Below are 22,375 nucleotides of genomic sequence, written 5' to 3'. Positions count from 1 at the left end.
CTGGGATGGTGGGGTCTCCTAAACCATAGAAACCCGATGGAGACAGCCTATAGGAGTTCGATTAAGTTGCCTATGTTTTTTAAATTTAAAATGATATGGAACAATTTTGAAAGATACCAAATTATTCTTTTATCCCCACGATATAAAATATTAAAAGGCAGACTTTGCAACAACACTGAAAATTCAACTGCTGGAGTAGTCACTTCTGGATTCTATTTGGGGTATTTCATTAGCAAATACTGAGATCTGTTCTATGTATTACGTCAATGTTTTGCTAAAGGGCTTTCTTAGTGAAATTCTATTGACAAAAGTGCTGTTTTTATTTTTTTAAAAAGAGCTATTATATAAGAGAGTAAATAATTAAGTTAGAATTTGTGAAAATGTGATTAGGGCCTAATTTAGACTGAACCTTTCCCCTGAATTATTATACAGAGGAAACTGTTTTGAAAACTATAAAACTTAAAAAAAAATTGTCTTTACTTCAGAAAAGGCTTTTTATACTTATTGAAAGTTAGTGACTCAACATATTATAATGCTAATTCATTGCTCAATTTTACTTGTAAATCATACAATATGTATAATTTTCTTGGTTTCAAAGAAGGAAGATTTTAAGTCTTAAGTGTATAAAGATAAAAATTTAAATTCGTTATTCAAAAATGTTTATAGAAACACCTTTATGCTTTATGAAATCTTTAGGAAGCACCTATTAATAAAAACCAAGCACCTGAAATAACCTGTTATCATAGTAACAAGAGTTTCTTCATGATTGAAAGAAAAGGTAAATATAATCTGAAGTTCTATAAAACACTTTGTTATTCTGTTTTTAACAGAAAAACAAAAAGGAAACACACAAGGGGTAAAAGACTACTTTGGTAGGGATCTATTAAACCCTCATGATGGCCTCAAACTCAGTTTTGTATTTTAAACATAGTTCATGAACACAGGGAAAAACAAAAAACAGATAATCTATTTCAAATTCCCCGGATGCCAAAGGGCTTGAAGAGAAGCTTTAATGCAGACACAGTACAGGAGATAAATAATTAGAAGATCCAAAGATGGAATAATTTTAAGCTTATGGTAAAAATCTGATTGAAAACCAAAAAGAACTAAATCTGATAAATCAATGTATAAACTAGACAAATTCTTAAATGCATAGAGGAAATTAGTGTTTGCTTAACATATCAGATTATAGCCTACAGGAGAAACTAAGAGTGGCAAATAAAGATAACAATCCATTTATAGGAAAGAGTGTTTTCCTAGTGATGGGAGTAAGTTAAGTAGATAAAGAGTATAATTACAAGAAAGACATTACTCTCCCGGTAATCAAAGATTCCTCCATTAGAGGTGTGAAGCTGTCGTCTATTATATAACCACGGGTTAATGAAACAGCAAAGAGGCAAATTCTGAAACTTTTGGCTTTATGTATTTAAAGAAAGTTATTCCATTATTCAAACTTATGTTTTGAACTGAGATTATTAGTCTAGAGGTACAAACAGGGTTGGACACTCTAAATCATTTTCTCTGGCCCCCTAAATGTGTATCAGGCATCTAAAGATTCTACTTTGTCCTGTTGCTAGCCAAAACAATCTGCAAACAGTCTAATTACAAAATTTATTTTCTAGATGCTGAAATGCAGGCCTGCTTTTACATTATTTCAGAAGATGCTTTTTATTTATTGCTTAACATGTCTGGATCACATATTACATTTTAGCAGATTTATTGGGATACAACTCACATACCATATAATTCATCAACTTAAATGTACAATTCAATGGTTTTTAGCATACTCACAGATATGTGAAATCATTAACAGTCCATTTTAGAACATTTTCATCATCTCAAAAAGAAATCCTGTACTCTTTAGCTATGGCTTTCTCCCTCATCATCCCCACTCCCCACCCCGCCCCAGCAAAGCACTAAGCAACCATTAATCTACTTTCTGTCTCCATAGATTTGTGGTCTCATTTTGATATACCATTAATTCTCTCAGTACATAAAAGCCAAAATGTCATAACTGTCTAGTATTCATCAGAGTTCAGTAAAATCCCAAGATCATGGCCCGTATCTACACTTTGGTTAAGTAGATTATATGTACTTTAGAATCTTGCCCACTACCATGAAAAATAGCTTTGATTACCATTCAAACAATTTAGTCAAGAGGCTTGTCTCCCCCAGTAAAATATTAACACCTACACTATTGATGGTTTCACACAGCTAACATTCCTAGGCATATAAGTATTTTGATTTTCTCATTGAGTAAAAGGAAGCAGAAAAGATTAGCTACTGCTATTACTGATTATAAACATATGAAACAAAAAATAAGTTACTGGGTAAATGATTGTTTCTGATAAAACATACTAGACTGTTGCTCCTTATGTGTTGTGAGGAAAAATTTTCTAAAAATATACTAGATAACTAAAGCTATCAGCTTTAGATGTTATGTTACCAAACTCACATGGAGTTTTTTTTTTTAAACCAATACTCATGAATCCCTTCATCTCCATCTTTTAAAAATCACAAATAATCCTATCCAAGCTCTCAGTTACTAATATAGAAGAATCTGGTTTCTTTCTTCACATTCAAGGGAACTGAGATGTAAGGATCAATATTATACAATTAGGGACCTCTGAGGTCATTAGCAGGAACGACTGCTAAGGACCATTCCACTGGTTTAATATTAGGTTGTTCAGAAAGATCTTGGTCAGTAACATAATGATCCATTCCTGAAAAACACTCAAACTAAACTTGAATTTAAAAAATGAAGAGTATAAAAGGAATTAGCATAAAATATTAAAGCACCTGAACATTAAAATTCTGTATCAAGAGACTTACTTGTTTTCAAAGGCAACTGTTATTGAATCTTCATGAACATCCTTTACAAATGCCTGTAAGAAAAACACCAGTTAATTTAAGTTTAAAAATCACTTTTGTTTTTTATGTTTTTAAGAATAAAATGGAGCTTCAAATGAGGGTCAGTTTTTGAGGACCATTCATTAATCACATCTATACTGCCACCTACTATGTGCTAGTTAAAATACTAAATTAAAAAAAAAAAACATTGCTCCAAAGAGTTCCGCATCTCAGAAGAGAGACAAACATACTGAAAACTACAATGTGGTGGTGAGTGCAAAGCTCGACATACACTTTAGGCTAGAATTATTGAAAACTAAGAAAATTGTTCCAGAGCCATATGTTAGGCAGTATAGACCTGTTGTAACCTATCTTTTTCTCCTTAATAAAATTTTAGAATACAACAGTAAATGATTAAATATAACAACCATATGCTGCAAACGCCACTAAAAAAAGTCCAATTGCTACAGACAGTTTAATTAAATTATCAGTCTCACAGGGCTTGGAGAAAAATATAAAATCCAGAGCTTTAAATCTTTTATATCTGATGACACAATGGCTAGCAATCTGCAGACAGACAGAACTAAAGTAACAGCTAACTAATTATCAAGAATTCTTTAACCAGCATGCTGCTGTAATTCTATAATATGAAGTTTTTAGTAGGTACAGAAAAGGAGGGTTTGGGTTTGTTTGTTTTTTGACAATTAGAAGAATAGGATAAAGCATAAAGAAATGCAAAGGGCTTTATATCAATTCATTTTTAAATGGCTTGGAGAGATTTAAGCTTCTTACCCAGATTTGTTCTGTATATATTTCTTTCAGTGGTTTCTCCCTGCCTGTAGGATCATGGCCAAACTCCTCTGGCTGTAAAAGGCTTGCTGTCATGATCTGCCCCTACCCCTCAAGCTTCATCTTTCACATCCTTTGAGTTTGTGATCCAGCAATGCTAAACTACTTGTGCCATACTTTGAAGTTTCTGGGCCTCTCTCTTCTTTCTTTCCTATTGTCCTTCCCCTCTTTTTACTTAGGTATCTCCTATCAGTCATCTATGTTTCAATTCGGAGGTCACCTTCAATGGGAAAACCCAGAAGAGTAGGTTAAAGAGTAGGTTAAATTCCTGTTCTTTGCAGTCTCATAGCAACCTATGACTATCCCTACTATAAACTTACCCCATTCTGTTATTATAGCCCATTTTCTCACTAGCAATAAGCTTCCTGAGGGTAATATCAGGTCTTATTCAGTTGTATTTCAATGTGCCTAGTATGAACACAATGAATAGCTATTAATGTTAAATGGATCATTGCCTAAGAGGTTCCTCTCTCAGACTTGGAGAAAAGGTATGTGCGTGGGTGGTAGCAGTAGGTTGATAAGGGAAGACATACTGAAGATGCTGAGGTTCCTACTGAACCTTAAAGGATAAGGAAGAATTAACCAAACAAAAGGGAGTGGAAGATGGAGAGGCATTTCACTAGGTCTAAGGGGCAGCAGGCACAAAGGCTTAGACATTGAGAAACAGCTTGCGTATGACAGAAATAAATCCTTTGTCAACAAAGAAGTCAAGACAATTCAATGGCGAAAAATAGTGCTTTCAACGAATGGACCTGGGACAATTGGACATCCACATACAAAAAGAATATATTTTAAATTTTGACCTTTACCTCCTACCATATACAAAAATCAATGAAAATGCATCAGTAACCTAATTGTAAGAGCTAAAACTATAAAATTCTTGGGAGAAAACATTGTAGTAAATCCTTGTGACTTTGGATATTGATATCCATATTGGATATTGAGAAGGTAACTAGTTCAGATTAAGACCATTTTTTAACTTCTGTGTCCTCAGTAACTGGTACAATTTGTGGCATATAATGGGTGCCCAATAAATATTTTAAACATATGATTCAATGCAAACGTCTTGGTAAGCAAATATGTCTTCAAAGGCCTGACATAAAAGGATGCTTTTAAAAAAACAGAACTTCCCAAAATATCAAATTAAAGCATATGGAGTCAAATATTAATTAGTTGCTCCTAAGAAAAACTATGGAAGCTGAGGCAGGGCCCTGGAAAACACTGACATGGAAGCAACTTAGAGATACCAAATTTCTGAAATAAAGCTTAAATGACTAAAAGTAAAGCTATGCTAAAAGATTAAAGTTCCCTTGTAAGATCAATGTGGACTATAATGGCGCACCCACGTGTTCTATTATACACAAAGTGGCTAAATTATTATTTCTACAGCATATTTTGAGAACTCTACTTTAATATTGACCATGATTTTAGAATATACTAGATTTCAAAACGGTGCATGCCCCCAGTGCTCTACCAGGCTGCTTGCCTCACACTATTACTTCAGCAACAGAGAAGCCAGATTTTGAGTTAAACTGGCAGGAACTGGTCACTGTTAGGCTCTTAGTTTTATAATCTAAATCATAAAAACTATGGAGAATGGGAACTTCCCTGGCCCCCATTTCTCCTTTGTCTTTACATGATGGCTAATAACAAATTAACAATCTGCTTTTTGGGGTGGTATTATATTATGAATTAAAATCAAGACTCTTATTAGGAGGTGATTGATCGATTCCTTATTTACAAAGAAGGGCCATTGCTTCTGTCTTCATCCTTATCTAAAGTTTTATAATGTTTACCGGTCTTGGGAGTAACTAACATTAGTTCCCCACTGTATATTATATGCTAAAAATGTTAAGTACTTTAGTCAGCTAACAGAACCTTATTACAGCTAGGTGAAGAACTGTTCTCAGTAAATCAAACATCTTTCCAACCCATGCTGTCCACCATGGTAAGCTACTGGTCATGTGTGGCTGTAAATTTACATTTAAATTAATTAAAATTAAATAAAATTAAAATCAGTCTCCCATTCACTCTTGACACATTTCAAGTACTCAGAAGCCACATACGGCTTAACAGCAGACAGCGTTGACGTAAAACATTTACAAATGTTGGGCAGTGTTTTCAGACCCATCATAAAAGCACTCTAACGTCAGCCTTATTACTACATTGCTATATTTTTATTTTTTTCTATTTGCCTAAAAATTACTGCCCAGTTTAATCATAGTTATTCGCCACATTTGCTTATTTCCTAAAATCAAACATTCCCCCAAAAGAGGAAGATCTGCAAGTGTTGTGACTATTCAAAAAGAAATTAGAAGATTTTGCAGGCTCTGAATGCAATTCCGGATGTAGTATCAGAAACTGTTGGAGTAATCATCATAGCCTAACAGGGCCACTGCTTTCCGAATATGAATGTTTGCATGATTGTTTCAAAATCAGTCATTTTTAGTCACCTTGTTTGCATATTAAGTGAAGGCAGAAGGCATGTGATACCTTCTGGTTGCTGCTTTAATAAGTAGAATAAAAGAAACTCATACGTTGCCTCTGGTCTGCACTCACACCAAGGACAAACACCTCCTCCTGTGACTTCTAAGGCCTTTTATTAAACCTTCACTCCAACAAGGGTTCCTTTTTCTGTTTCTCATCAAACTTTCTCCAGTAACCCTCCTTTTGACCCTTCCCTTACCCCCCGCCCCCATACCCTGCTTCTCTGGCTACTTCCAGAGCACTATCACCCCACCCATCACCAACTTGGAAAACTACCTTTTGTTGTGATCCCTATCTATCAAGCAAAGTTGGCTGTTTGTGGAGAAAATAGGTTGAGGAGATTCCTGAGAGGTTTCCAAGGACAGTAAATTGAATGAATTTAAATGAATGCACAAAAGGAACTACACTGTACGAGATGAGAGCTAGGGCTCTTATTGGAGTCAGTGAGCTTAGTGGTTAAGAGTTGTGAATCAGACCTAGGTTCAAAATCTTGGCTCTACCACATAACAGCTGTGGGACTCTCCAAGAAGTGATCTCTGGACCTCAGACTCTTTGTCTGCATATAAGGAACTGGATCAGCCTCCTAAGGTGGTTGTAATAAAATTACACACATAGCTGGCACTACATAAATGAGAGATAAAGTAGAGAACATATTTTATAAAAGATGCAGAACCATAAATCCTCTTGCATTTGGAAGAGTTAGATCCCAACAAGAAGCACACTTAAAAGCTTTAAAAATTGTGATAAGAAAGAAAAAGATGCTGCCACAAAGATATTAAATACTAAAAGGTTACTTAGACACTGGGAATAAAAAATGTGATGAAAACTATTTAGGACTTGAGAAAGGTGAAAAACAAAGTACAGTTAAAGACAGATATAGGTTCTCCATTGGGGGAAATAAATACTAAATTTTTAAAAATCCCCAATTTACTGGCTACTGGGCCAAAGAGACAATCACAAAAATCATACTTAACCAAAGTATGTAATGACTAGAGCAATACAAATCAAACATTACATTACCAGGACTAATGAAATAAAGAAAGTCCATCCCTATTTGGGTAAACTCTTATTCCTCTACTACGCCTTACACCCCTTAGAGCTTATTAAGCTACCCTACAAACAGAAGACATTGGTGAGAGGAAAAGTTACCCAGTGTAGAAGTTTCAGTGTAAGCCCCCAACACCACTGAATACAAATACTACAGTATCAGTAGGCTTCTACCACTTACTGAAGACAGAACATGTAGTGCTACAATAATTTTCATTAGAAAAAACTTACAACACTGTAAAATATTCTTCTCTAAGGAAAACCTGCAGGAGAGGATAGGGACATATGAAATGTGATAAAATTCGACTGAAATCCAAGGCTTCATACATAAAGTGAGTTATCACTTTGTCCCCCTTGTATATGGGCACTGACAATGTAAGGGAATGAACAAACAGAAACAATAAACCTCATCAACAGTCCTTCCAACCATAGCATATGTCCGGAACACTTCATTTCATAAAGGTATTTACTACAAATCATAAAGAAATACAATTCTTTCTGGCTCATCCTGACCAAAAGACAACACAGACATGTAGAGAGCAAACAATATTAATGAGTTATTAATTTTCCTCGTGTGTATGTATTCTAATTTCAGTATTTCTGAAATACTCCCAATGTAACAAAAACAAGCTTATTAGCAGAATCAAAGATTTCTAACTTTATCTTTCCTTAATAGGCATCCACATGAAGAATTACAGCGATATATGTCAAGATGCAAGAGTTAATAAAAAAGAAAGCTCATACACAAACTGAATATTTAATGACATCTTTGTATCAACAGCAAAAATTGGTTAACATAACCTTTCAATTATAGTTAGAGGATGCTAAGGCAGTGTTGGAGCAACAAATACACAATCAAAGACCACAATGAAATTGAAAATTGAGCAGGAAATCAAATTAATTTCTTCAAGCTAAATTTCATCACTTCAGAAGTGAGATGCCTGATTTGTAATCCTAGATCCCACCCTTAATAGCTCTGCCTCTTAGTAGTAAGACAGTTGCCATAATCTCTCTGTATATCTACATCCTCATCTAAAAAAAATGGGAATAACGGTATCTCAAATTTGTGGAGGAGGATTAAATAACAGAGATAAAGCACCCAGAACAGTGCCTGGCACCTAGAAAGCACTCAGCACCTGTTAGCTATTACCATAATCATGATTCTAATCATTGCAAGAAGCACATTCCTACAGTGGGCAAGAATCAGAAACCCAAGTACTATACCACTGAATTTTGCATTCAATTAATCATTTGGAGGTTACGAGAATACTTGAGTATGGAGTTGGAAAATGCACTGTTAAAAAGGGGATTTAGAACATGTGGAGATGTGCTCGCTTCGGCAGCACATATACTAAAATTGGAATGATACAGAGAAGATTAGCATGGCCCTTGCACAAGGATGACATGCAAATCCGTGAAGCGTTCCATATAAAAATAATAAAAAAAAGAATATGTGGAGAAAGAAAAAGGAAAAAAGTTAAAAAAAGACAAAAGGGGGAAAAAAGGATGCATCCACAAAGATATTAAACACTAAAAAGGGTATTTAGACTCTGGGAAGAAAAAAATGTGGCTGACCTGAATAATTCACTTCCTGGAAGTACAGAATAACACCTTTATGCAAAGTTAGCTCAAGAGACTTCAGAGAAAACATGAATGCAAGTTTATTTGCATTTTATGAAAGTTTATTTATAAACTTATACATTTACAAACCCTGTGCAAGCTTATTTGTAGTAAAACTGTAATTTCTAGCAGGCTATGTTGCTTAAATGGCATGTTAGGCCACTAATAATGTCTTCATTTAAAAAAAAATTCCTCTTGTTTGTACATTTTATCATATTTAGCTTTTAGCTGCCATAAGAATAGTCATCAAATGAATGTCTGTCTTCAGATACTAAACTTAATAAGATTAAATTATAATCTAACAATAAAATTGCCATTTAGCATAATTACACACTATCACAATAATGAATCTGCTATGAGCCACTGTATTTTCAGAAAACAAAAAGGTTTTTATCTTACATCTCCAACATATGATTTATCCTTCTTTAGTAATTTTCATGCTAGCACATAAAGCCTACAAATCTTAGGATTTATTAATGCATTTGTACTGGAATGATAGGCATTCTATATCTAAAATGGAGTTAATTCATTACCATTCTCAACACATTATAACTCCTAGACCAAAGAAAACTGCATTATTTGGAGCAGATGCCCCTAGAATGTAGACCTTATTTTGACATTATTCATCTAGAAGATGTTTGTAGAGATTTTATGAAAAATAGCTTCACAGTTTAAAAAATAAGGGCTCTAGAAGTGGTACACGTGACCAACTTTTTCTAAGTCAAAGAATACCTAAGCATGAAAGTAGTGGTGCTGGTGATTATTAAATCTTTTAGGTTTTTAAGAATAAACACCAGCGGGAAAAAAGTAGAGGAGAGTTGTTACAATCTTAGGGTTTAGGTTTCATGGTTTTGTTAATTCTGAATCCTGAGCCTGAGCTATTTTTTTAAAAGAAAGAATTGAACAGTTCCCAGCATATAATCTATCCAGTTTATACTGCAAACTTGGACAACATGCTCAGACAATGGAGAATTGTCCTTAGGAATATGGTGGTTTATGCAACAGTTTTGAGAAGCAATATAAAAAACAAAAAAGGAAAAAAAGACAAAAAAAAGGAATATGGTGGCTCAGTTAAGCAAATCAAAGTCTGAATTTGATTATACTAAAGTCATTTGATTTGTTTAGTTTTTAAAGCTTTTCTATCAATTTGATGAACAAGGTTCCTATTTCTTCTTCCATAAATGTAAAACTTCTCCACAGTAGTTTATTTTTCACTGGTCTTTATTTCCTGTCTTTCCTGTCCATCCCATTGGACAAGCAACTCAGTTTACTTTTGCTTTACTTTTATAACTCAGATCAATATTACAAGTCACGTAAAAATTTCAACCGTTTTCATTATAGAAACTGTTTTTCCGTCAATACAGATCATTTGAGTTTTTCTTAGAAATCCACCTTAAACAAAGATAACGATAATTTCTCTGCACACATTTGTTCAAGTATCACTCTCTTTACAGAACTAAAGGACAACCTGTTCTTTTTTATTCACCTTCAAATTAAGCAACTTTTTTAAAAAAACAAAACCAAAAAGGGGGGATTAACAGCAATAGAGGGCATTTCTTATATTCCAGTCAGTTTGCAAGCAAAATCACAGGAGCAAATCATAGGTTGCTAGAAGAGAACAATAAATCCTTCCACACCAGGAAGCAAACTTCAGTGGTGTCCACTCTAAGCTGACATCACAGATCAATTCGAATACTGCCTAACCTTTGGGCCCTACTCATATACATGTTATAGTTAGCACCACCAATCTAGTGACCAAAACTACCAATCCTGACCCAAAACTATTCTACACAAACTAACCAGTAGAAATTATGGATCAATGAAATAAATGCAGCTGAAATTTTGACTGCAGAGCTGACTAAAACAGTTTGACATTGGTAAGACTATTATGAACACAAATGCTGGGTTACTTTTTGCTTCCTTTTACGGAAAAAGGTTTTATCTTTCTGCTACAAGTATGAAACAGTTTACATACTTTACTCATTTATGAAATGTATTAATCTCCAAATGTCTCCACAAAATTGGTAAACATGTATGTCAAATAAAGTCAACTGTTTATTTTCCTACAGCCAAATATGTCCCATTTGAAACATTCAAGTAATCCTATAACAAATTTAACAATTGTGGACAATGGTAATAACTATTTCCCATGCTTCCTTCCACGTGCACCTTCTATTGACAAAATACTGAAGGGGGGGATATTACAGAAGTTACAGACATTCAAGAGGAAACAAGAATTTATAGATTACTAGTTCTACAGTAGGTACCTACCAAGCAACGCACTGCAGCATTAAAATGTTTTTTAATGTTCCTTTTAAAAATGTAAGATATTAGTTCCTCTGCAACAGTGTAACTTTAAAAAGCACAAGGAAACCATGAGTGCCTATTTAAAACCGCAACAATCCATTCCACTGCAACACTACAAAGTCAAAGGGAATATTGTCAAGTTCTTAAGAGCACAAAGCAAATATTTCCAAATACTCAGGTTTTAAAATTCCGATTTATAATATACTTTCAGTTAATTTCTGAAGTTTCGTGGCAAATATTCAGGTCTTCGGAGACTCAGACACACACAGAAAATTTTTAAGTGGCAGAGCTGATAACGTTTTTAAACACCCTAATATCTGTATTCCTGAATTTACCCCTATTTATAAAGAGGGGTGCAACGAATATTCATGATGACCAACTTCTTTAATGAACTGCTCGGATATGTTGGGGTCTTCCTGAAACTTTTGGGTCTAAAATCTCCTCTGAAATCCACAAAGAGAAGCTGCTGAAAATCAGCTGCCATTGTGGTTTGGTGCTAACTACTGTTACTACTCTTTCTCCACACCCCTCGCCCAGAACTGAGGAGCTCTCCGAAGTCCCAAGGCTGGACCAGAAAAGCAAAGCCAACGGAGACCTTAAATCCTCTTGGCGCGGCCGGAGGCGGCCCGACTGAAGCGCCCCCGGCTCCTCCACAACTACCCACACGTCAGGCCCGGATCTCACTGGGAGAGGATATTTAGGAAAGGACGACTAAGCCATCACTTGGAGCCGATTCTGGCCCTTCCCGCCGGGATCTTTTACCTGCCGCCCGCCCTCGCCCATCCGCAGTTCTCCCTGGCTGGGCTTGGCCTGGAAACGGCGCCCTCCTCTTCTCGCCCGTTTCTCATTCCCATAGGCGCTGGGGCCTCTCGTCGGAGACCGAGCGTGGCTCCAGGGGCTTCCTACAGGCCCCAAGTCCGGTCCTTCCCTCCCAAACAACATCCCGGCGAACGCGCCCCAGCACCCAGGAACGGCACTCGGAAACAGGGCCCCAGGCCTGTCTCCCGCCGACGCTGAAAAGAAAAGGGAGGGCAGGGAGGGCGAGGATGGGGCCTGCCCTGGAGTCAAGTACCTTGTAGAAAGCGCCATTGGAGCCCCGCACTTCCACCACCAGCTCCTCCATCTTCTCGACAGCCCTGCTCCAGCCGGGAGCCCGCCTCCGAGAGGTGGGCTGCAGGCGCTCGAGGCCCAGCCGCCGCCGCCGCCGCCGCCGCCGCCGCCGCGCTGCCGCACGCCCCCTGGCAGCGGCGCCGCCGTCACCGCCGCCGCCCGCGCTCGCCGTCTGCCCGCCGCCCGCTCAGAGGCGGCCCTTCACCGGAAGTGAAACAGAAACGGAGCCGAGCGCCTGACTGAGGCCGAACGCTCGGCCCGCTGCGCGTGTAAACAGTCAAACCGTGTCATGTGACCGACGCCGTCCCTCCCCCCGTGGGCCCGGCCCCTCGGCCCCGCCCTCTCTTTCCTAGCGGACCGGGCGCACGCGCGTGCGCGCTGCTGGGAGCCGACCAGAGTGCCGGCCCGACGTAAGGCGCCCGGGGTGGGCGTGCGCGGGCTCCGCGAAGAGCGGGAAGGCGAGAAGGGAGGCGACCGGTTCCACTGTCTCGCGTCGCCTGGCGAGGGCCAGAATGCACATTTACGTTGAGGTGCAAGTGGAGGTGTGGGAAAGCGCCTCCCTTGGAGATCAACGTCATCCGGTTATGTGGGTTCAACCTTGCTAGGATTGGAGGGGGATATTTGGTTTGGTTTTTTCAAAGTAGCATAGAGCATGGTTGAGCTGGAGGTGGAGTGGAGGACGGTGAAGAATTAGATTGGAGAAGACTTTGAGTTAGTAACGGTGGCAACCACGGTGACCCAGGCTTGTGTGACCCTTAGAGGCAGTGGGCAGAAAGTCACGCCCTCCCCACCAAGGGATTTTTGGGGTGTTCTGTGTAGACATCCAGTGCCCTTTCAGGGTCAATGCATTGCGTCAGGACCTCTGGAAATGTTAGCCGTTCCTCAGACCCAGCACGGACCCACATACTCCCTTTTCCTCAATTCAGTTTCATACTTGACATCCGTTAAAGAGGAATGTGTTAAGCACTTGCTAATTTCTTTAAAGTGCATTTCTGCCCCTACTTTTATGCCCACCCTGTACCAGAGGGTGGGGCAGACGTGTAGCACTCACACAACCTGTGTCTGGGACCTGTGCACCTTGCAATTTGTTACCGTCTCTTGTAGAACAAATCCTACCTTTCTTACTCCTGCCTTTGCACCGTGTTTGTATCCACCTGGATCCATGTTCCCATTACCTGGAATGCTTGTATCCAACTGAGAAGTTTCTCAAGCACCTACCATCTGCCAGGCACTGTGCTAAGTGCTAGTCAGACATTGGTAAGCAAAAAAGAAAAGACTACCAGCACTGAACTTGGAACCTATGTGAGTAGATGGGCATAAATTATTAGAAAAGTAAATGTGGAGTTGCAACTGTGCTAACTGTGAAGAATAGATACATATGATAGTGGAACATGACCCAATCTGGGGTGGAGGAGGAGTAGTCAGACAAGGGGAAATGATTCCAACTGGAAGGTGACAGGTGAGCGTTAACTGGCAGCACTGAGTTGGCAAAGGTGGAGTGAACTGCTCACAGCAGGTACCCCTGAATGAGACGCATTGTTGGGCTTCCAATTCCCTGCCCACCCCACTCCCAGGCAGAGAAGCAACGTTGCAGCTGGTGGAATTCCAGCTTTACAAGGGTCACATTCCTTGAGGTCATAGTAAACAGGAGTGACCCATTGGACTAGGGTCTTTGGAGTAGTCACAAGAGGCAAAGACCCTAATAGGGTCTTTCCACCATAGGCTGAATGGGAGCAGAGCATCATCTTTAACCCCAATGTAGTAAAAGGGGTCATATTGATTAGAATGATTATACCTTCCACGTGTAAGGTGTTGTGCAATTTACCCAGGACTTTCAAGTATGTCAACTCTTCACAACCACTTTTATTACAAACCACTTTCAACCTGGTACTGTTCCTTGAACCAAATGATGCACTTTCATGCCTTCATGTCTCTGCACGTGCTTCTTGGGCGCCAGAGATGCCCTTCCCCTTAGGGTTATCAGCCGGATTCCTATTAGCTAGTTATTTTACCTCAGGTGCAGAGAGTTGAGTTAACTTTGCTCCTCAATTCTCAGCACATTTTCATCATCAGTCCCTATAAGGCCCTTCTCTTGTTTGTCTTATTTTATATTGTTTATATTAGTTTTTCTCATCTTTATCAATCCCCCCTCTCTTTCTTCTGGACACAAACTACAATATGTTTGATATAGATCCTTGACAATTTAAGACAGGTAGTGTTTTTTGTATGCATTTTACATTTACAGAGATCGTACTGGACTGTAAATCTGTTTCCCGCTATTTTACTCAATACTATGTTTTTGAGCTATTTCCACAATGTTGTGTATACATCTAGTTTGTTGTTTCTAGCTGCTGCTGAATATTTCATAGATTTTAATGACACATATCCCTAGTGATGGGGAATCTAGGTTACTGCCAACTCCCTGATGTCATACTGTGGTAAAAACCCTTGAGAATGTCTTTACCAGCCTTTGCAAGAATTTCTCTTGTGCTCCTATAGAACTTCATGAATACCTCTTACTTCCTCTTCTCACTGCTTGGAATATAGCAGGGACTCAATAAATGTTAAATACTTCAAATATGATGCTTAATGTACTAGAATTAATTATTTATATTTCTGTTTCCCCCATTGGACTCTTAGTTCCTTTCAGACAGGGAGGATGTCTTATTTTTCTTTGTGTCCCTATAACATTAAAAAGGTTGATTTCAAGATTTGTTTAATGAATGAATAAGTGCTTATCCTCACTACTGGTACATACTGTCACTTAATCTTGCCTGCCTGACTTTGCATTTCAGCCTCACTCTCATCTCTCTCTTTCAAGATACCTTACCTGAAATCAGACACTGAGCTCAGTCCTGCTCAAAAGCCTGCTCTTGCTATATTTTTCTCTCTCTCTCTCTGTTACTGGAAACCCTTACCTTCAAGTTAGTTGCTCAGGACTAAAACTGAGTCATTTTGACTCTGTATTTCTCTCACACATCTAATCCATCAGCTGAGTCCAGAATCTATATCTTACAACTTACGCTGCTAAAACCATGTTCCAAGCTACCATCCTCTCTTGCCTGGATTATGGCAACAACTTCTTCACTGGTTTCCCTGGAGCCACTCTTGTCCTCTCTGCCAACCCCCAGCACAGAAGACAGAATGACCCTGTTCAGGTGTCACTTAAGTTACTCTGCCACTCAAAACCTAAACCTCTGAGAGTAAAAGCCAGAGTCCTTATTTTTTCTGGCCCCAGGGCCCTATAACTCTGGCTTTTGTTATCTTCTCTATCTCACCTTCTACCTACCCCCTTCACTCAATTCCAGCCATAATGTTTTCTGTTTTTTCTTTTTTTTGTTTTTTGATGTTTCTTGAAAATACCAGGCAGGTTCTGTCAGTGTCCCCTTACTAAAATGTAAGCACAGTGAGAACAGAGATTTTCATTTGTTTTATTCACTTCTCATTCCCAGAGCTTACCCTATTGTCTGGAACATAGTAGATGTTTACTAAATATTGAGTAAATGAATGAATGAATACATGTTGAGGACCCGGCTGAGGTCAAGTTGGCTCCCATGCCTATGTTTATCTGATATTAAAATAATGTTTCAGTCTTTCTAGCCCTGCCTTGGCCCCTGGCTTCCATTCAATTACTGCCTGTTGTCTTTGCATTGATTTATTCTGTGTCATTTCCTGCTCCTTCGCAATTTGAGCCTTCTGAGTCTTTTTCGTGTCTCAATCTCGAACGTCTTCTGCCCTTTCCAACTCTAGAAATCCTATGTACCTTTCAGGACCCAGCAAAAGTCTCACTTCTTTCATAATATTTTTTCTTCTAATTTCACCTCACCTTGACCTCACCTTTTTTATTAGAAAAAAAAATTATACATACATACCTGTAATAGAAATAGAATTTTTAATAAAAATAAAAAAATAGAAAGAAAAAAATTTAGTTAAAAGACTTTATTTCTTAGAACAGTTTTAGATTTATGGAAATATTAAGCATATGGTGGATAGAGTTCCCATATATTCCTCTAACCTCCCCTCCCCCCTGCAGTTTTCCCTATTATTAACATCTTGCATTAATATGGTACCTTTATTACAACTGACATATTATTAACTAAAGTCTATGGTTTACATTAAGGATCACTTTTTGTGTTGTACAGTTCTGTGGGTTTCAACAAATGCATAATGTATCTACCATTGCAGTGTGATACAAAGTATTTACATTGCACTAAAAATTCCCTATGTTCCACCTATTCATCTGCTTTACCCCCAACCATTGGCAGTCACTGACCTTTTTATCATCTGTATAGTTTTGCCTTTTCCAGAATGTTGTATAGTTGGAATCATATAGTATGTAGTCTTTTCATACTGTTCTTTTTTTCACTTAGCAATGTGCATTCAAGATTCCTGTATGTCTTTTCATGGCTTGATGGCCTTTTTCTTTTTATCATGGAATACTATTCTATTTTATGGATATACCACTGTCTATTCATTTACCTGTTGAAAGTCATCTTGGTTGTTTCCAGGTTTTTTTTTAATTACAAGTAAAGCTATTGTAAAGTTTCTTGTGCAGGTTTTTGTGAGGACATGTTTTAAACTCACCTGGGTAAATATCAAGGGGCACAATTTCTGGATAATATGGTAACACTATGTTTGGCTTTGTAAGAAACAGACAAATTGTATTCCAAAGTGGCTATACTATTTTGCATTTCACCAGCAATGAATGAGAGTTCCTGTTGCTCCACATCCTTGCCAGTGTTTGATATTGCCAGTGTTTTGAATTTTGGCTATTCTAATAGGTGTGTAGTAGAATCTCATTGTTTTAATTTGTAATTCCCTAATGACATATTATGTTGGATGTCTTTTTATATGCTTATTTGCCATCTGTATGTCTTCTTTGATAAGGTGTCTGTTCAGATCTTTTGCCCATATTTAAATAGGATTGCTTTATTATTGATGAGTTTTGAGTTCTTTGTGTGTTTTAGATACCATCCCTTTATCAGATACGTGTTTTGCAAATATTTTCTCCCAGTCTATGGTTTGTCTTTTCATGTATTTAACAATGTCTTTCACAGAGGAGAATTTTTTTAATTTACAAAAAATTTCAACTTACTAATTTTTTCTTTCATGTATCATGCTTTCAGCATTGTATCCAAAAAGCCACCACAAAACCCAAGTTAGCTGGATTTTCTCCTGTTATCTTCCAGAAGTTTTATAGTTTTGTGTTTTACATTTAGGTCTAGGATCTATTTCGAGAAAATTTTTATGAAAGATATAAGGTACGTGTCTAAATTTTTTGCATATGGACATTAAGTTATCACAGCATTATTTGCTGAAAAGACATTTCTCCATTGAATTGTCTTTGCTCCTTTGTCAATGATCAGTTCCCTGTATTTGTATGGGTCTAATTCTGGCCTCTCTTTTGTTCCATTGCTCTACAGTCAGCCCTCTGTATTCATGGGTTCCAGATCTGCAGGCTCAAACAACCTCAGATCAAAAGCATTCTATTTTTTTTTCTCGCCCCCCTCCACCCAAAAGCATTCTAAAAAAAAAAAAAGAAAAGAAAAACCCAACTCCCAAACAACAACACAACAATAACAATAGAATAAAAAATAAAAATACAGTATAACTATTTATATAGTAGGCCGGGCACGGTGGCTCACGCCTGTAATCCTAGCACTCTGGGAGGCCGAGGCGGGTGGATTTGTTCAAGGTCAGGAGTTCGAGACCAGCCAGAGCAAGAGCGAGAAAGAAATTATCTGGTCAACTAAAATATACATAGAAAAAATTAGCCGGGCATGGTGGCGCATGCCTGTAGTCCCAGCTACTCGGGAGGCTGAGGCAGTAGGATCGCTTGAGCCCAGGAGTTTGAGGTTGCTGTGAGCTAGGCTGATGCCACAGCACTCACTCTAGCCCGGGGAACTAAGCGAGACTCTGTATCGGAAAAAAAAAAAAAAAAAACAAACTATATAGTATTAGATATAATTACTATAGTGATCTAGAGATGATCTAAAGCATACAGTAGGGTGTGCTTAAGGTATATGCAAATATGATGCCACTTTATATAAGGGACTTGAGCCCCTTCGGATTTTGGTTTCTTTGGCAGGGTGGGGGTGCTGGAATCAATCCTCTGTGGATACTGAGTGACAAGTGTATTTGTCTCTTCTTTCATCAATACCACACTGTCTTGACTATTGTAGCTTTATAATAAGTCTTCAAGTCAGATAGTGTCTGTCTTCCAACTTTGTTCTTCAATATTGTGTTGGCTATTCTGGGGTTTTTGTTTTTCCATATAAACTTTACAGTCAGTTTGTCAATGTTCACTAAATAACTTGCTGGTATTTTGATTGGAATAGAACTGAATCTATAGATCAAGTTAGGAAGAAGTGACATCTTAACAATATTCAGTCTTTATATCCATGAACATGGAAGATCTCTCCATTTGTTTAGATCTTTAATTTTTTTTCATCAAGGTTTTATACTTTTCCTCATATAGGACCCATATATATTTTGTCAGACTTATACCTAAATGTTTTGCTTTTCGGGGCTGATGTAAATGGCATTGTGCTTTTAATTTCAAATTCCCATCATTCATTGCTGGTATATGTCTCCCTTTCACCACTGCTTTTGCTACATCTCATAAATTTTGATAAGTTTTATTTTTTTCCTTTAGTTCAAAATATTTTAAATATATCTTGAAATGTCTCCTTTGACACAGGTTTTATTTAGAAGTGTGTTGTTTAATCTCTAAATATTTGGGGGGATTTTCGATCTATATTTCTGTTTTTTTAAAAGAAATTTCTAATTTAATTTCATTGTGGTCTGTGAAAATACTTTTATTTTTATTCTTTTAATTTTGAAGGCATGTTTTACACACCAGAATGTGGTCTATCTTGGTGAATGTTCCATATGAACTTGAGAAGAATATATATTCTGTCATTACTGGATGCAGTAGTCTATAGATGTCAATTAGATCAAATTGATTTATGGGGCTGTTCAGTTCAACTGTATTCTTACTGATTTTCTGCAGCTAGATCTATCAATTACTGACAGAGTGGTATTGAAGTCCCCAAATGTAACAGTGGATTTGTCTATTTCTCCTTGCAATTCTATCAGCATTTGCCTCATGTATTTTGATACTCTGTTAGGCACATACAGAATAAGGATTTTTATGTCTTCTTAGAGAATTGACCCCTTTATCATTATGTAATGCCCCTCTTTATTCCTACTAACGTTCCTTGCTCCAAAGTCTGCTTTGTCTAAAATTAATATAGCTATTCCAACTTTCTTTTGATTAGTGTTAGCATAGTATATCTTTCTTTTTCCATCTCCGCCCCCTTTTTTCTTGAGACAGAGTCTCACTCTGTTGCCTTGGCTGTAGTATAGTGGCATCATCATAGTTCACAGCAGCCACAAACTCCTGGGCTCAAGTGGTCCTCCTGCCTCAGCCTCCCGAGTAGCTGGGACTACAGGTGTGCACCACCATGAGTGGCTAATTTTTCTATTTTTTGTAGAGATGGGGTCTCGTTCTTGCTCAGGCTGGTCTTGAACTCCTGACCTCAAGTGATCCTCCCACCCAGGCCTCCTGGAGTGCTAGGATTACAAGCATCAGCCACCACACCCAGCCTATACCTTTACTTTTAATCTAGCCATGTCTTTATATTTAAATTGGATTTCTTAAAGAAAACACATAGTTTGGTCTTCTTTTTAAATCTATCCTAAGGCCGGGTGTGGTGGCTCACGCCTGTAATCCTAGCAATTTGGGAGGCCAAGGCGGGTGGCTCGCTCGAGGTCAGGAGTTCGAGACCAGCCTGAGCAAGAGCGAGACCCCGTCTCTACTAAAAGTAGAAAGAAATTATCTGGCCAACTAAAAATATATATATACAGAAAAAATTAGCCAGGCATGGTGGCACATGCCTGTAGTCCCAGCTACTTGGGAGGCTGAGGCAGGAGGATCGCTTAAGCCCAGGAGTTTGAGGTTGCTGTGAGCTAGGCTGACGCCATGGCACTCAATCTAGCCCAGGCAACAGAGCGAGACTCTGTCTCAAAAAATAAAAAATAAAAAATAAATAAATATATCCTGACAGTTTCCATCTCTTAATTTCTATATTGAGACTATTCACATTTAAAGTGATCATCAATATAGATTATAATCTATCATGTTTGTAACTCTTTTCTATTCATTTCACTTGTTCCTTATTTCATTTTAACTTCTCCTCTTTTTCTGCCTTCTCTGGTTTTAATTATTTTATGTGATTTTATTTTTTTTCTCTTCTCTTAGCATATCAATTATACTTTTAAAAATTTTAGTGGTCTCCCTAGAATTTACATTATATATTTACATCTAATTTAAGTCCACTTTCAAATAACACTCTAATGCTTCATGGGTAGTGCAGGCACCTTATTACAGTGTATTCTCAATTCTTCCTTCCTGTCCCTTATAATTTTGCTATCATTTATTTCACTTATCCATATACTATAATCACCTAATACATTGTTGCTATTATTGGTTTGAAAAAAATAGTTACATCTATTTGATTAGTTAAGGTTTAGAAAGTTAAGTTTATTTTATGTTCATTTATTCCTTTTTGAAAGCTCTTCCTTTCTTTATGTAGATTTGAGTTTTTGACCTATGTCATATTCCTTCTCTCTGAAGAATTCTTTTTTTTTTTTTTTTTTTTGAGACAGAGTCTCGGTCTGTTGCCCGGGCTAGAGTGAGTGCCGTGGCGTCAGCCTAGCTCACAGCAACCTCAGACTCCTGGGCTTAAGCAATCCTTCTTCCTCAGCCTCCCGAGTAGCTGGGACTATAGGCATGTGCCAGCATGTCCGGCTAATTTTTTTCTATATATATTTTTAGCTGTCCAGATCATTTCTTTCTGTTTTTTTAGTAGAGACAGGGCTCTCGCTCTGGCTCAGGCTGGTCTCGAACTCCTGACCTCGAGCCGTCCTCCTGCCTCAGCAGCCCAGAGTGCTAGGATTACAGACGTGAGCCACCGCGCCCGGCCTGAAGAATGTCTTTTAACATTTCTTTCAAGGCAGGTCTACTCATGACAAATTCTCTTTCAGTCTTTGTTTGTCTGAGAAAGTATTTTTTCTTCACTTTTGAAGGATAATTTCACTGGATAAAGAATTCTAGTTTTCTTTCTTTAAGTACTTTAATATTTTATTCTACCCTCTTCTTGCTTTCACAGTTTCTGCTGAGACATCTGATGTAATTCTTATCCTTGTTCCTCTATAGGTAAATTTCCCTACTCCTCTGGCTTCTTTCAAGTTTTCTCCTTGTCTTTAGTTTTCTGCATTTTGGACATCGTATGCCTAGGTGTGGACGTTTTTTTGGTTATCCTGCTTAGTGTCCTCTGTGCTTCTCAGATCTATGATTTGGTGTCAGTCATTGATTTTGGAAAATTGTCAGCCTTTATTACTTCATATATTTCTCCTGCTCTTTTCTCTCCTTCTTCCGGTATTCTAATTATGCATATTATACCTTTTGTAATTTTCTCACAGTTCTTGTATATTTTGCTTCTTTGTTTCATTATTTTTAATTTTTGCATTTCAGTTTGGGAAGTTTCTATATCTTCAACCTCACTGATTCTTTCCTCTGATTCTTTCATCAGTTGTGTCCAGTCTACTGATGAACCCATCAAAGGCATTCTTTGTTTCTGTTACAATGTGTATTTTTTTATTTCTATCATTTCTTCTTGATTCTTTCTTAGAAATTCCCTCTCTCTGCTTACATTACCCATTTCTTCTTGCATGTGGCCTACTTTTTCCATTAGAGTCCTTAACATATTAATCATAATTATTTTAAATTTCCTTTGTCATGGGCACAAAGAGATGCAAAGGTCGTTGAAATCCAAGAAGGGAGAGGGTAGAAGGGGGTGAGGGGTAAAAACTTACTTATCTGGTACAGTGAACACCATTCTAGTGATGGGCATGCTAAAAACCCTAACCTTACATTTCAGGTACAGGCACCTGGAAGAAAATTTAAAAATATAAAAATAAAATAAAGCTCTGACATAAGAGTTATACAAGGTATCCATGTAATGAAAAACATTTGTATCCCCTTAAATATTTTGAAATTAAAAAAATGAATTCCCTTTCTCTTTTTTGATTTAAAAATATT

General features: G+C 37.7%; 1 protein-coding gene and 1 non-coding gene across 9 annotated transcripts in view; one reads left to right on the top strand and one right to left on the bottom strand.

Moving 5' to 3' along the window:
* FMR1 (FMRP translational regulator 1) overlaps positions 1-12,450 on the bottom strand; it is a 42,508-nt gene extending 30,058 nt beyond the window's left edge. For 6 of the 8 annotated variants that reach the window (XM_045537718.1, XM_045537720.1, XM_045537719.1 and 3 more), the window contains exons 1-2: positions 12,233-12,359; positions 2,833-2,885 (exon numbers count right to left, since the gene is read on the bottom strand). In XM_045537718.1, coding sequence (XP_045393674.1) covers positions 2,833-2,885; positions 12,233-12,283 — 104 coding nt within the window. In that variant the 5' untranslated portion in view covers positions 12,284-12,359. Of the gene's footprint in view, positions 1-2,832; positions 2,886-12,232 lie in introns of all 8 variants that reach the window. The other 2 variants (XM_045537717.1, XM_045537725.1) reach the window with 1 other exon arrangement.
* LOC123628936 lies at positions 8,561-8,667 on the top strand. Its single transcript, XR_006731816.1, has one exon. It is a non-coding gene; the product is annotated as a U6 spliceosomal RNA (small nuclear RNA).
* Positions 12,451-22,375: the final 9,925 nt, after the last annotated feature.

Source organism: Lemur catta, chromosome X, assembly GCF_020740605.2.
Source record: "Lemur catta isolate mLemCat1 chromosome X, mLemCat1.pri, whole genome shotgun sequence".
Lineage (NCBI taxonomy): Eukaryota > Metazoa > Chordata > Mammalia > Primates > Lemuridae > Lemur > Lemur catta.
This window is presented reverse-complemented; position numbering and strand designations above follow the sequence as displayed.